This window comes from Equus quagga, chromosome 5 (assembly GCF_021613505.1).
Source record: "Equus quagga isolate Etosha38 chromosome 5, UCLA_HA_Equagga_1.0, whole genome shotgun sequence".
Taxonomy (NCBI): Eukaryota; Metazoa; Chordata; class Mammalia; order Perissodactyla; family Equidae; genus Equus; species Equus quagga.
The window spans coordinates 29,579,174-29,593,626 of record NC_060271.1 but is presented as its reverse complement, the minus strand read 5'-3'; the positions used below and the strand labels follow the sequence as shown (position 1 = coordinate 29,593,626).

General features: G+C 42.2%; 1 protein-coding gene across 1 annotated transcript in view; it reads right to left on the bottom strand.

Moving 5' to 3' along the window:
* The window catches only part of AUNIP (aurora kinase A and ninein interacting protein), a 30,597-nt gene extending 16,300 nt beyond the window's left edge, over nucleotides 1-14,297 (bottom strand). Inside the window, 1 exon segment of the mRNA XM_046662342.1 lies at nucleotides 14,220-14,297. Coding sequence (XP_046518298.1) covers nucleotides 14,220-14,297 — 78 coding nt within the window.
* Nucleotides 14,298-14,453: the final 156 nt, after the last annotated feature.

Below are 14,453 nucleotides of genomic sequence, written 5' to 3'. Positions count from 1 at the left end.
GAGGGGGTGGGGACTGCAAGTCACCCCAATAGTGTGACCCTTTCTTATACTCCACAACTCTATTATCAAAGCAGATCTGAGCTCATATATCTCACTCCTCTTACTATTAGAAAATGTTTTCATGGTTACACAGCATCTAAACTCAGCTTAGCCCTCATTCTATTTTTATCTCTTCTGATAATTTATCTGCAACTTTGTCTTAAAGTTCTGCTTTCAAACCAATTTAATTCTCTTTTTTTATGATTCACATGGCCTTCAATTCCAGGACATAATTTGATCCAACTTCCTTTTTTCATAATGGTCACTCTGGTTTTGAATTTGTGCATGAAGTTTCACTTTCCAACTAAACAGACATAACTTTGAAATACATGAATCTGCACGTTTAATTATTTTTGACATGCTACCTCTTCCTTTATGCTTCCCAGGGCCCACACTCATCCCTTCCCACATCTAGAGACACAACAACATCATCACCAAGTCCCCCCTTCTGTCTTAGTCTCTTGTAGCATTATTTTGATGACATTTTGGACGAAAACCTTTTCCAATCAGTCACTATCATGCCTCATAGAGTCAGGCTGAAAGGATGATGCTATCTAATAAGGATGTCCTAAGAAAGACTGCTTAAGGAAGCCGACCATGAAAAGCTGTCAGGATTCTCATCATCTCCAAAAATTTCAGTCAGCTCTGTTGAATTAGTAACAAAGTATTAACCCAAAACTTGCTTCAAACTCTCCAAACCTGCAGAACAACACACTACTCTAGTTCAAGATTTCATAAACTCTTGCCTAGTCCTAGACTATTACAGTAACTGGTCAGGCCCCCATTCACTACCTGTTTCAATTAGCCCCACACCCAATATCTAGATTAATCTTCTTAAAACACAACTGTGATCATACCATCTTGTTCTGTCAATAGTCTTCTACTACCCACAGCATAGACTCTTGGACTGCACACGTTGATACGATTCCAGTTTACCTTTTCCTCCACTGCCGAAAACCCTTCACGCACCCTGTCACATAATAATCAGACAGATGCCAGCCCCTGTTATGTCCTCCATCTTCCTCGCTTCTGGAAGGGCTTTTTTCACACCCAACTCTGAAATGCTATATATTCTTCAGCTTAGCCCCAAGCATTCCTGAGTCCCACAGCCAGATGTGATCTCTTCCTCTTCTGAGCTTGACATTTATCACTTGGTATTTCAAGATTTATCCTACAAAATCCTGGGATCAACATTTGATTCACACATTTTTTTTTTCCTGTCCTCCACAGAACTAGGTTAATACACATAATGGGTACTCAATTCAATAAATGTTTTAGGAAGAAGTTGGAGATACAAGGATACATTCCAGTTTGTTTTATATATATCTACCCATTACATTTTCAACACTAACAAAGCTGTCAGAAAACACTAAGGCTTTTCTAATACTATGATCAAGACTAACATGAGCTCCTGTCACTAACTCATGTCACACATAAGGTCCAAAACACAGACTGTATTAGAGGGTACACCCACTGAAAACTGTTAAGGTTTTCCTCCCAAAGTATTAACAATAGAAAATTATTGCAAGAATCTTCTTTAGAACCACCTGGCACTGGTTTTTCATCTAAACCTAATGAAAACTCAAGAGGGATAAAAGAAAAGCAATGTCTTCTAAGTATCACAACTCCTAAATTGGAGACCTAATATATCTACACCCACTAGCATTACTAAGTCTCCTAAAAAGGTGCTTCTTGCTAATGAGATTTTTCTCATTTAAAGGATGTCATGCATAGCAGAGATCACCGCAGCACGTTTTAGTACATTTACCATCAGTTTTGCCCTAATAAGGAAGATCTGTTTAATTCTGAAGATCTGTTTAAGCCCCCCTGATTTTAACTACTTCCAAAACCCCAACGGCCACATGGGGCCCTCTCAATAGCAGAGACGAAGTCCCATGAAAGAAAGAACACTGCGCTCACTTATATGGGAAAGAGGGTGTCTCAATGGAAATCCAGAGGAGGAGGAATCCCCATTCTGGAACATACTCCAAGTTCCCCTGGAAGGTGTCAACTTTCTGAATAGAAGTATTACTGTGTGTGAAGTGTACACAGTATACATGTAGATATGTATATATACACACACAATCGGCCTATACTATATCTGTTCTCCCAATTTCCAAGCACTATTTCACGTTTTAAATTTTTTTCTCTATAATCATCCTCTACTTACTCAGGTACCAATTTCTGGCTCCTAAATGTAAACAGACGTGTAGGGAAGATGCAAAGGTCCTTTAAAAGGGGGGAGACATTGAGGGCTGTAGATAACTGGACCAAAGTTACATCTTAAAAAAAATATTTGAGAGGGCTTGCCCCGTGGCCGAGTGGTTAAGTTCGCGCGCTCCGCTGCAGGCGGCCCAGTGTTTCGTTGGTTCGAATCCTGGGCGCGGACATGGCACTGCTCGTCGGACCACGCTGAGGCGGCATCCCACATGCCACAACTAGAAGAACCCACAACAAAGAATACACAACTATGTACCGGGGGGCTTTGGGGAGAAAAAGGAAAAAATAAAATCTGTAAAAAAAAAAAAAAAAAAATTTGAGAGATGCCCCCCCCCACCGCCCACATTTAGGCCCTTCTTGAGCATAACTATAGAGATCAATAATCCACCGAAAATAAATAAGTTCAACTTTACTATCCTGGATCAGGCCCTTGTTATTTCTTACCTAAACTTCTGCAATATCCTCCAAATTCCTCTAGCCTACTTTTAGTGTACCACTTACTCTCATATAAGCACTGTTGGGTTAACCTTCTTAGACTATGTTCCAATTATGTCAAATGTCTTCCAGGAATCTCCAACAACGTGGCACTAGTTTACCCTCCTAATCTCACCTTCAACTCCCCTACATACTCCCTATACTCTAGCCAAACTGAATTACTCCCTATGTAGTAAATTATCTTAACCAAAGAGAACTCTGGCCTTTGCCCTTGGCTCCTAAGAGGTAATTTCTAAATTCCTGGAATGTCCTGCCTGATAGTGTCTTTGTTTTCCTAGAGGCGTTGGGCCATACCAGACAGTCTATGCTAACAATGTGATCAGTGGTAGGGGCTTTGGGCCATGCAGTATCAGCTTGATCTCCATCGAGGCTAGAAACTAAGGTCAACCACACAAGTAGTCAACCATGTCTACTCGACCAATCCCCAATAAAAACTGTGGACACCAATGCTTGGTGGGCTTCCATGGTTGGCACTGTTCTGTGTGTACTGTCACATATCATTCTGGGAGCAGTTAGTGCTGTCCAATATGCCACTGAAAGAAGATACTGGAAGCTTCATGCTTGGAATTCTCCTAGACTCTGCCCTATGTGCTTGAAATTCTCCTAGAATCTGCCCTTGACTGATTTTAATCTGTATCTCTTCACAGTAATAAACTGTAAACATGAGTGTAACAGCTTTCAGTGAGTTCTGAGTCCTGGCAAATTATCAAACCTGAGAGTGGTTTGGGGACCCTCAAAGTCGCAGTTGGTGTCAGAAGTGAGGGTGGTCCTGGGGACCCCCTAACTTTCACTCCCTGTTTCACAAACACCCCTTCTATTTCCTACTCCTGTGCCACTAGAACACCCACTCCACTTCCACGGCTTTCCAACAAAATCCAACCCTTGCTTTAAGGTCTGCCTCAAATGCCACCTCTTCCATGAAGCCTTTCTTTCTATTTTAACAGCTTTATTGAGATGTAATTCACATACCATAAAATTCACCAATTTAAGTGTACAGTTAAGTGTTCTTTAGTATATCCACAGAGTTTTGTAAAGATCACTACAATCTAATTTTAAAACATTTTTCATTACCCCAAAAAGAAACCCTGTACCCATTAGCAGTCATTCCCCATTCCCACCCTACCCCAGCCTCAGGAAACCGATTTACTTTCTGTCTCTATAGATTTGCCTATTCTGGACCTTTCATATATCACACAATATCTGGTCTTTTGTGACTGGCTTCTTTCACTGAGCATGTTTTGGAGGTTCACCCATGTTGTAGCATGTATAGGTACTTTATTCCCTTTTAATAACAGATAACATTCCATTGTATAGATATACCATTTCATCTACCCAAATGTTGATGGACATTTGGGTTGTTCCTACTCTTTGGCTATTATGAGAAATGTTGCTGTGGACAAGTTTTTGTTTGGACATATGTTTTCATATCTCTTGGGCATATACCTAGGAGGGAGCAGAATTGCTGGGTTATATGGTAACTATGTTTAACATTTTGAGTAACTGCCAAACTGTTTTCCAAACTGCCTACACCATTTTATGCATGTACCAGCAACAGAAGAGGGTTCCAATTTCTCCACATGCTCACCAACACTTGATATTGTCTGTCTTTTTGATTATAGCCATCCTAATGGATGTGAAGTGGTGTCTCACTGTGGTTTTGATTTGCACTTCCCTAGTGACTAACGACATTGAGTATCTTTTCATGTGTATCTGACTAGACCTATAACGAGTAAAAAGATTGAATTAGTAATTCAAAAACTTCCTGCAAAGAAAAACCCACTGTGTGACACCTAGAGAGGCTGGGAATTTTCAAAATCAGCAATTCTAGGCTCCTTTTTGTCTAACAGGGCTTCCTGTAGCTTCTCTCTCTCCTCTGGCATTTTGCTACATTTAGCAAAAAACCAGACAGCACCTTCAACAGTCTGCCTGGAAATCTCCTTAGCTACATTATGCGGTTCATCAGGTACATTTTCTACCTTCCACTTACTATAGCCAACAGTGTTGCTAAACTTCCTGTCACTACACAACAAGGATCCCCTTTTCTCCAGCTTCCAATAAGATTTTTCTCACTTTCCTTTAAACCCACAGCCTCCTCAAAAACTATCATCCTTCTAAAAACAGTTTCTTAAAAGCTCCTCAAGCTTTCACCAGCATTCTCTTCAAAGTCCTTCCAGTTGCCACTTCTTGCCCCATTGCAAAGCCACTCGTACATTTTAGGTTTTGTTAGGCAGCACTCCACTTCCAGAACCAAAATCTGTACTGGCTTTCTACTGCTGCATTAACAAATCGCCACAAAACTTAGCAGGTTAAAACAACAAAAATTTATCAGCTTGCAACCTCTGGGTATCAGGAATTTGGGAGCAGCCCAGGTAGGTGGTTCTGGCTCACAATCTCATTAGGTTGCATTAAAGATATCAACAAGGGTTGCAGCTCCACTTTCAAATGGCTCACTCACCCTGCTAGCAAACGCTTAGGTTCCTCACAAGGTGGATGTCTCCACAGAGCTGCCTGAGTATTCCCATAACATGACACCTGGCTTCTTGCAAAGAGAATGAGGCTGAAGCTGCAATGTTGTTTATGACCTAGCCTCAGAATTCTAACACTTCCATCACATTCTATTAATTAGTCACCAAATACAGCAGAGGGGGAGAGGAATTTGTCTCCATCTTTTTTTTTGAGAGATTTTTTATTTTTCCTTTTTTTCTCCCAAAGTCCCCCAGTACACAGTTGAGTACTTTTAGTTGTGGGTTCTTCTAATTGTGGCATGAGGGATGCCGCCTCAGCATGACTTGATGAGTGGTGCCATGTCCGCACCCAGGATTCAAACTGGTGAAACCCTGGGCCGCTGAAGCAGAGCGCACAAACTTAACCACTCGGCCATGGGGCCAGGCCCAGTCTCCATCGTTTAAAGAGAGGAGTATCAAACAATTTGTGGATATATTTTAAATCCTCCACCCATAATAAAATGTAATCTCCTCTGTCTCTAAACCCTTAAAACAATATCCTTATGCCTCTAAGGTACTTAACGGTCTGTCTGACTATTGTTTGTGTACCTATCATATTCCCTGCTGCAAGAGTTGGAACTATTTTACTGACTTTTTTATTGTCTGAGGATGTCTCACACATTATGAAAAAACACACCGGACCAAGAGTCAGAAGACTTGCTTAAGTTCGCACTTCTTGACAGCCCGGGGTTCGTCCGTTCGGATCCCGGGTGCGGACATGGCACCATTTGGCAAAAAGCCATGCTGTGGTAGGCCTTTCACATATAAAATAGAGGAAGATGGGCACAGATGTTAGCTCAGGGCCAGTCTTCCTCAGCAAAAAGAGGAAGATTGGCAGTAGTTAGCTCAGGGCTAATCTTCCTCAAAAAAAAAAAGTACACAGCTTAACTGCCACTTTACTGGAAGTCTCCAGTCCATCTCTCCTCTAAAAGCTCAAATTCTTCCCACTTTTCCTCTCATCAGAGACAGAAAGAGAGACTAAAGCAACTATAACACTATCTAACAGGTTTTCTGAAAGCAAAACCTAGATAGATTCGTTCACTCACTCATTCAATAAAAATTTACTGAGTACCTACTATGTGTACTGTTTGAAGGACTGACTAATGGAAATTTCATTCTAGTAGGGAACGAAAGACAATAAATGAACAAGTAAATATATAGTATATAGTATGTCTGATGATGAAAAGTGGTATGGAGAAAAATAAAGCAAGACTAAAGTAGTTAGAGAGCATGAGGAGTAGGGGATACAGGAAAAGCTATTTTACGGTGGTCAAGAAAAGGACTCACTGATAAGTTGATGCGTGAACAAATGAAGCAGCAGAACCATGCGGCATTCTTTTTTTTTGAGGAAGATTAGCCCTGGCTAACATCTGCTGCCAATCGTCCTCTTTTTGCTGAGGAAGACCGTCCCTGCGCTAACATCTGTGCCCATCTTCCTCCACTACTATATGGGGGACACCTGCCACAGCACGGCTTGCCAAGTGGTGCGTAGGTCCACACCAGGATCCGAACCGGCAAACCCTGGGCCGCCAAAGCAGAACGTGTGGATTTAACCACCGCGCCACCGGGCGGGCCCCGCATGTGGCATTCTAATCCCTGTACACTTCAGGCAGAGGTATACAAAAGTCCCAAGCACAGGGGTGTTTGGCTCGAAGGCCAGCAAGAAGGTCACTATGGTTGGAGTGAGGCAGAGAAAAGAGTAGACAAGGTCTAAAAGGTGTGAGAGGGCATACATGGCCAGATCGTGCCTTGTGGGCCTTAAAGAAGATTTTGGTTTTCATTGGAAGATAGGAAACCACTAGATGGTTTTAAACTTAACAGTGAGCAAAGGGTCACTCTGGCTCAGGTGGCAGTGGGGGAAATAGTTGGAAACGATGAGATTCTAAGCACATTTGAAGGCCAGAGGATTTGCTGATGGACTCAGTGTTCGTAAAGTTGCAGAATGTCTGAGTGGCATTTAGTGCTCTGCCCAGGCTGGCCCAGAAACCACGGATGACTCAGCCAAGATTTCTGATATCTTTACATTTCTGTCTCCCTCTGAGTTATGTCCACTTCTCCTTCCCTGCTACGTATTCCAAGGGTAAGGAACTACACTGTATTATAGATAAGAAATAGACATTGTTTTTTGAGTTATAATGACATTTTAAATGTAATATGCCTAAGAGACAGCAACTATAAAATCACACACTAAATCTTTTTCCCTCTTCAACGTATAGAAAAACCTGTTAGAAATATTTCTCAATGTTTTCAAATAGAGGCAACAAAGTTAAAATACAAAATTTAAATATTATGTAAATTAAAATGGCATTTTTAAAAATCCAGGCTAAAACCTGTATGTCCCAAATAAAAGTTCTCCCTCATATATTTAGTGAAAGGTGAACAGCAGAACAATATGTTTGATATAATCTCATTTCTGAGGGAAAAAGACATTTATTTATATACACATAGAAAATGTCTTGAAGGATACCAAATTGTTAACAGTAGCCACTGCCACTGAGGCTATTTTTTTTTTTTGAGGAAGATTAGCCCTGAGCTTACTGCTGCCAATCCTCCTCTTTTTGCTGAAGAAGATTGGCCCTAAGCAAACATCCAGGCCCATCTTCCTCTACTTTATATGTGGGATGCCTACCACAGTATGGCTTGCTGAGCAGTGCCATGTGCGCACTTGGAATCCAAACCGGTGAACCCTGGGCCACCGAAGTGGAACATGCACACTTAACCACTGCACCACCGGGCCGGCCCCTAGCTTTTTGGTTTTTACTTAGCACAATTTTACACTATTTGATTCATTTTTTCACAAACATATATTACTCTCATAATAAAAAAAACTGAAATGAAAACAAATACAGCGTCCCCCATACCAAGGCCCAGGTAATGAGGCCAAGGCTGCCATGCCTCCGTGGGTAGTCGTCCCAGGAGAGAAGCAAACATACTCCTCTATCTTCTGGCCAGACTGCAAACTACTTCCCACTCTCCCCAAAATAGCAGACAGTGCTGTTTGCTTCTCTCCTGGGACGACTACCACGGAGGCATGGCAGCCTTGGCCTCATTACCTGGGCCTTGGTATGGGGGACGCTGTTATCTGCTTTCAAATATTCCTAATTCAAAGAGTAGTAAATACCCACTGAACATTTCAATCACTTTTGATAAATATATATATTTCCCTACCATCCATAAATTAGCCTTCTCCTCTATATTTTGGGGGAAAAAAGGTCACCATTCTATCAGTGCTGTAATATGATAAATCTCATCTTTTTTGCATACTAATTCACAAACCAGAGAAGAACAAAAAGGTTACCAAGGAAGCAAGATAACTTTAAACTGCTGATTTAACTTAGTTAACATAAAATGCTACAGCTGACACAGGATCCTCTCAGAAATTCCTGCATTGTAGAAAATAAATGTGTTTCAGATTCAGGAAGTGACCCAAACTCTAATTATTGGATAGAAGGGAGAGACTTTAGTATTCACTAAACAAAGTTATATGTTTCAAAGTTTAATTTTAAAAACAGAGACATTCTTTGACCAGTAATTCCACTTCTAGAAATTCATCCTACAGATGCATTCCTGTATGTGCAAAAAGATATGTGTATAAATTCCTCATTGCAGGAGTGTTTTAAATAGCAAAAGATTGGAGATAACTTGTTATCAATAAAGGATTGGTAAATATAAATAAATACACAGATTTTCCTCAATTTATGATGAGATTACGTCCTGATAAACCCATCATAAATTGAAAATATCCTAAGTCAAAAATGTCTTTAATAGGCCATATACGACAAACCCATAGCCAACATCATACTCAATGGGCAAAAAGTGAACGCCATCCCCCTGAAAACAGGAAAGAGACAAGGATGCCCTCTAACACCACTCTTATTTAACATAGTACTGGAGGTCCTGGCCAGAGCAATCAGGCAAGAAAAAGGAATAAAAGGAATCCAAATAGGGAGAGAAGAAGTGAAACTCTCGCTGTTTGCAGACGACATGATCTTATATATAGAAAACCCCAAAGAATCCACTGGAAAACTGTTAGAAGTAATCAACAACTACAGCAAAGTTGCAGGGTATAAAATCAATTTGCATAAATCAGTAGCATTCCTATACTTCAGTAATGAACCAACAGAAAAAGAACTCAAGAATACAATACCATTCACAATCGCAACAAAAAGAATAAAATACCTTGGGGTAAATTTAACTAAGGAAGTGAAGGACCTATATAATGAAAATTACAAGGCCTTTCTGAGAGAATTGGATGACGACATAAGGAGATGGAAAGACATTCTATGCACATGGATTGGAAGAATAAACATAGTTAAAATGTCCGTTCTACCTAAAGCAATCTACAGATTCAACGCCATCCCAATCAGAATCCCAATGACATTCTTTACAGAATTAGAACAAAGAATCCTAAAGTTCATATGGGGCAACAAAAGACCCCGAATTTCTAAAGCAATCCTGAGAAAAAAGAACAAAACGGGAGGCATCACAATCCCTGACTTCAAAACATACTACAAAGCTACAGTAATCAAAACAGCATGGTACTGGTACAAAAACAGGTGCACAGATCAATGGAACAGAATTGAAAGCCCAGAAATAAAACCACACATCTACGGACAGCTTATCTTTGACAAAGGAGCTGAGGGCATACAATGGAGAAAAGAAAGTCTTTTCAACAAATGGTGCTGGGAAAACTGGAAAGCCACATGTAAAAGAATGAAAATTGACCATTCTTTTTCACCATTCACCAAAATAAACTCAAAATGGATCAAAGACCTAAAGGTGAGACCTGAAACCATAAGGCTTCTGGAAGAAAACGTAGGCAGTACACTCTTTGACATCAGTATGAAAAGGATCTTTTTGGACACCATGCCTTCTCAGAGAAGGGAAACAACAGAAAGAATAAACAAATGGGACTTCATCAGATTAAAGAGCTTCTTCAAGGCAAATGAAAACAGGATTGAAACAAAAAAAACAACCCACTAACTGGGAAAAAATATTTGCAAGTCATGTATCTGACAAAGGCTTAATATCCATAATATATAAAGAACTCTCGCAACTCAACAACAAAACATCAAACAACCCAATCAAAAAATGGGCTGGAGGGGCTGGCCCCGTGGCCGAGTGGTTAAGTTCGCGCGCTCCGCTGCAGGCGGCCCAGTGTTTCGTCGGTTCGAATCCTGGGCACGGACATGGCACTGCTCGTCAGACCACGCTGAGGCAGCGTCCCACATGCCACAACTAGAGGAACCCACAACGAAGAATGCACAACTATGTACCGGGGGGCTTTGGGGAGAAAAAGGAAAAAATAAAAAAAAATCTTAAAAAAAAAAAAAAAGGGCTGGAGACATGAACGGACATTTCTCCAAAGAAGATATACGGATGGCCAATAGGCACATGAAAAGATGCTCATCATCGCTGATCATCAGGGAAATGCAAATCAAAACTACACTAAGATATCACCTTATACCCGTTAGAATGACAAAAATATCTAAAACTAATAGCAACAAATGTTGGAGAGGTTGCGGAGAAAAAGGAACCCTCATACACTGCTGGTGGGAATGCAAACTGGTGCAGCCACTATGGAAAACAGTATGGAGATTCCTCAAAAAATTAAAAATAGAACTACCATACGATCCAGCCATCCCACTACTGGGTATTTATCCAAAGAGCTTGAAGTCAGCAATCCCAAAAGTCCTATGCACCCCAATGTTTATTGCAGCACTGTTTACAATAGCCAAGATGTGGTAGCAACCTAAGTGTCCAGCAACAGACGAATGGATAAAGAAGATGTGGTACATATATACAATGGAATACTACTCAGCTGCGAAACAGAACAAAATCATTCCATTTGCAATAACATGGATGGACCTTGAGAGAATTATGTTAAGTGAAATAAGCCAGCGAGAGAAGGATAATCTGTGTATGACTCCACTCATATGAGGAATTTAAAATTATGGACTAAGAACAGTTTAGTGGATACCAGGGGAAAGGTGGGGTGGGGGGTGGGCACAAAGGGTGAAGTGGTGCACCTACAACATGACTGACAAACATTAATGTACAACTGAAATTTCACAAGATTGTAACCTATCAATAACTCAATAAAAAAAAATGTCTTTAATACACCTGACCTACTGAACATGATAGCTTAGCCTAGCCTACGGTAAACGTACTCAGAACACTTACGTTAGCCTAAAGTTGGGCAAAACCATCTAACACAAAGCCTATTTCACAATAAAGTGTTGAATATCTCACATAATTTATTGAATACTTTACTGAAGTGAAAAACAGAATGGTTGTATGGGTACCGAATGGTTCTCAGTGAATCAGTTGTTCACCCTCATGATCGCCTGGCCGAGTGAGAGTTATGGCTCACTGTTGCTGCCCAGCGTCACGAGATAGTATCTAACTACATATTGCTGGCCTGGGAAAAGAGCAATATTCAAAATTCCAAGTATGGCTTCTACTGAATGTGTGTTGCTTTCGCACCATCATAAAGTTGAAAAATCATAAGCCAAAGCACTGTAAGTTGGGGAACAGCTGTACATACTTGCTATGGACTGAACTGTATCCTCCCAAAACTGTTGAAACCCTAACCCCACAAGGCAGGATCTGGCCATGTATGCCCTCTCACACCTTTTAGACCTCATCTACTCCTTTTTTCTCTGCCTCGCTCTGCTCCAGCCATACTGGCCTTCTTGCTGTTCTCCAAGCCAAATACACACACGTCTATCTACCTCCATCTCTTCCCCTTCTCCTTGCCCCTTTCTCTTTCTCTTCCCCTTCTCCTTGCCCCTTTCTCTTTCTCTTCCCCTCGTCCCCACAGTGTGCACCAAGGAAAGGCCACGTGAGCACACAGTGAGAAGGTGGCCACCTACAAGCCAAGAAGGAAGTCCTCACCGGAACCCAACCCAAGCGGACTAAGACAATACTGTCACATTAATGGATATTATTCCAAATATTGGAATACTACATAGTCTTTAAAATAAATGAAGCAGGGGCCAGCCCTGTGGCTGAGTGGTTAAGTTCACGCGTTCCGCGGCGGCCCAGGGTTTTGCTGGTTCCAATCCTGGGTGCAGACATGGCACCGCTCATCAGGCCATGTTGAGACGGCAAGCCATATGTGACAACTGGAAGGACCCACAACTAAGAATATACAATTATGTACTGGGGGGTTTGGGGGAGAAAAAGGAAAAAAATAAAATCTTTAAAAAAAAAATGAATGAAGCAGCTCTTTATCAATGCATATGAAATGATTCATAACATGCAATAAGTGAAAAAAGCAAGTTGTAGGACAATATATAATATGCTACTATTTGTAACAAAGACAAGATACAAGTTTGCTTACAGATGCATAGAATATCTCTGAAAGGATACACAAGAACGTTGTGGCCTCTGAGATGGGGAAGGATGACCAGGGGTATTAGGGAGATATTTCACTGCACATCCTACACATTTTGAATTATGTACCACATGAATGTATCACCTATTCCAAAAACATTTTTAAGTTTAAAATTTTTTTAAAGGAGCATGTGGTTCATTTGTTACTTCTCAAAAAATGACTTTAGTTGTAAGATGCTTTTTAACAGTCCTCAGTTGATCTTATTCAAGCAAGCTGTAGCCACCTACAGAAAAAAATTCTCATTCATGGTTTAGATTAGGTTGACCATCTGGTCTTTAGACTACTGCCCAAACTATCCAAATCCAGCGCACCCTTCCCATCTCCAATCCCCTTCTATCTGCTTGGTTAAATCTTCCTTGATAACCCCAAATCATGATCATCTCTCTAGCCCCCAAAATCACATTTCCCTTGAGACCACTCATCTGGACATTTTTCTGCCTTGTAGAGGGTAGGAGCACTGGGCTTTGCAGCAGTCAGAACTGGGCCTGAAACCCTGATTACCTGGGTACATTTCTTAATCTAAGCCTCAATTTTTTCATCTATCCAACAGAGATAATGACAGTATCTACTTCACCGAATTTTTGTGAGTAGCTGCCGTCAATAAGGCATGTAATATCTCAGCAAAGTGCCTGACACACAGTAAGCACTCAATAAATGTTAGGTATCATTATTATTATCTGTCCATCTCTTTTCTTCCCCATAAGACTGTAAGCAACTTGAGGGCAAGAATCCTGCCTTTAGTGTCTAGGTATTTCTTACGTATAATGGGAATTATACTATATACCACAGAATAGTACCAAACAGACAAAACATATCTGAAATACTTAGCACAATGCCCAGCATAAAATGCTCAATAAGCATTAAGATTGTTCTCTCATACTTTTGTTTCTTCGTAATGTTTCTAACAGAGAATCTTGCATATGCGAGAAACCTGGGTGTGATGGCCGACCCTTCCTAGTTGGGTGAACCTGAGTTACTCAGCCTCAGTTTCCTCGTTCTCCTAAGGGTGATGATATATATAATGCATCTTAAACATTTAACAGCAGCTGGCACCTAGAGGATGCTCAACAAATACGAGGCCAGCTCCCCTTCCCGTCTCTTCTACTCTTTCCCCTGAAGGTACTGGTTCCGGGCAGGCAGACGGCCTGCAACCCGGCGGGCCCTCAGGAGGAGGATTTCATAAATTTGCATGCGCACCATCTCCCAACACCCGGGCCTCGCCTCCCGCCACCGCACAGAGGTTCCGAGTGCCTGAGGAGTCTGCTCCTCTCAGCTCCTCGGAGCGAATGTTCCCTCCGCCCCTCCGCACCTCTCGAAGCCTCGCCGTCCCGCTCTCCCGACCCCTCCGGGCTTCCTTCCTTCCGCCTCATTTACCGACACCCTTCCCCAACCCCATTTCTTCCTCCTTCTTCAGCCTCCAATCCCTCTCGCTCGGAATTCCCAAAGCTGTTCCTTCTCGGTCCCCGACGTCACCTCCCTCGCCCAGCGGCGCCAGGAGCTCGTCTCCTCTCAGGCCGCCAGGCCCCGACCCCTCCCCCGACGCTCGCGCTCCAGCGTCCCACCTGCACTTTCCGCCTCTTCAGCGCCGCCGCGTCCAGCCACACGCCGCAGGCCTCCTCCTCGGGGCCTCTCCGCCTCATGGCGGGTGCGGAGGCCGAGCCGACCGAACAAGGGCTGGGGCTCCAGCCGCCTCAGGGAACCGCCGCAACCGCCGCCACCAGGGCAACTTTGGATCTCCCGCCAACGCTGGGGGCGGGGCTGCGCCGCGGCCGCGGCCGCCCCGGCGCAGGCCCCGC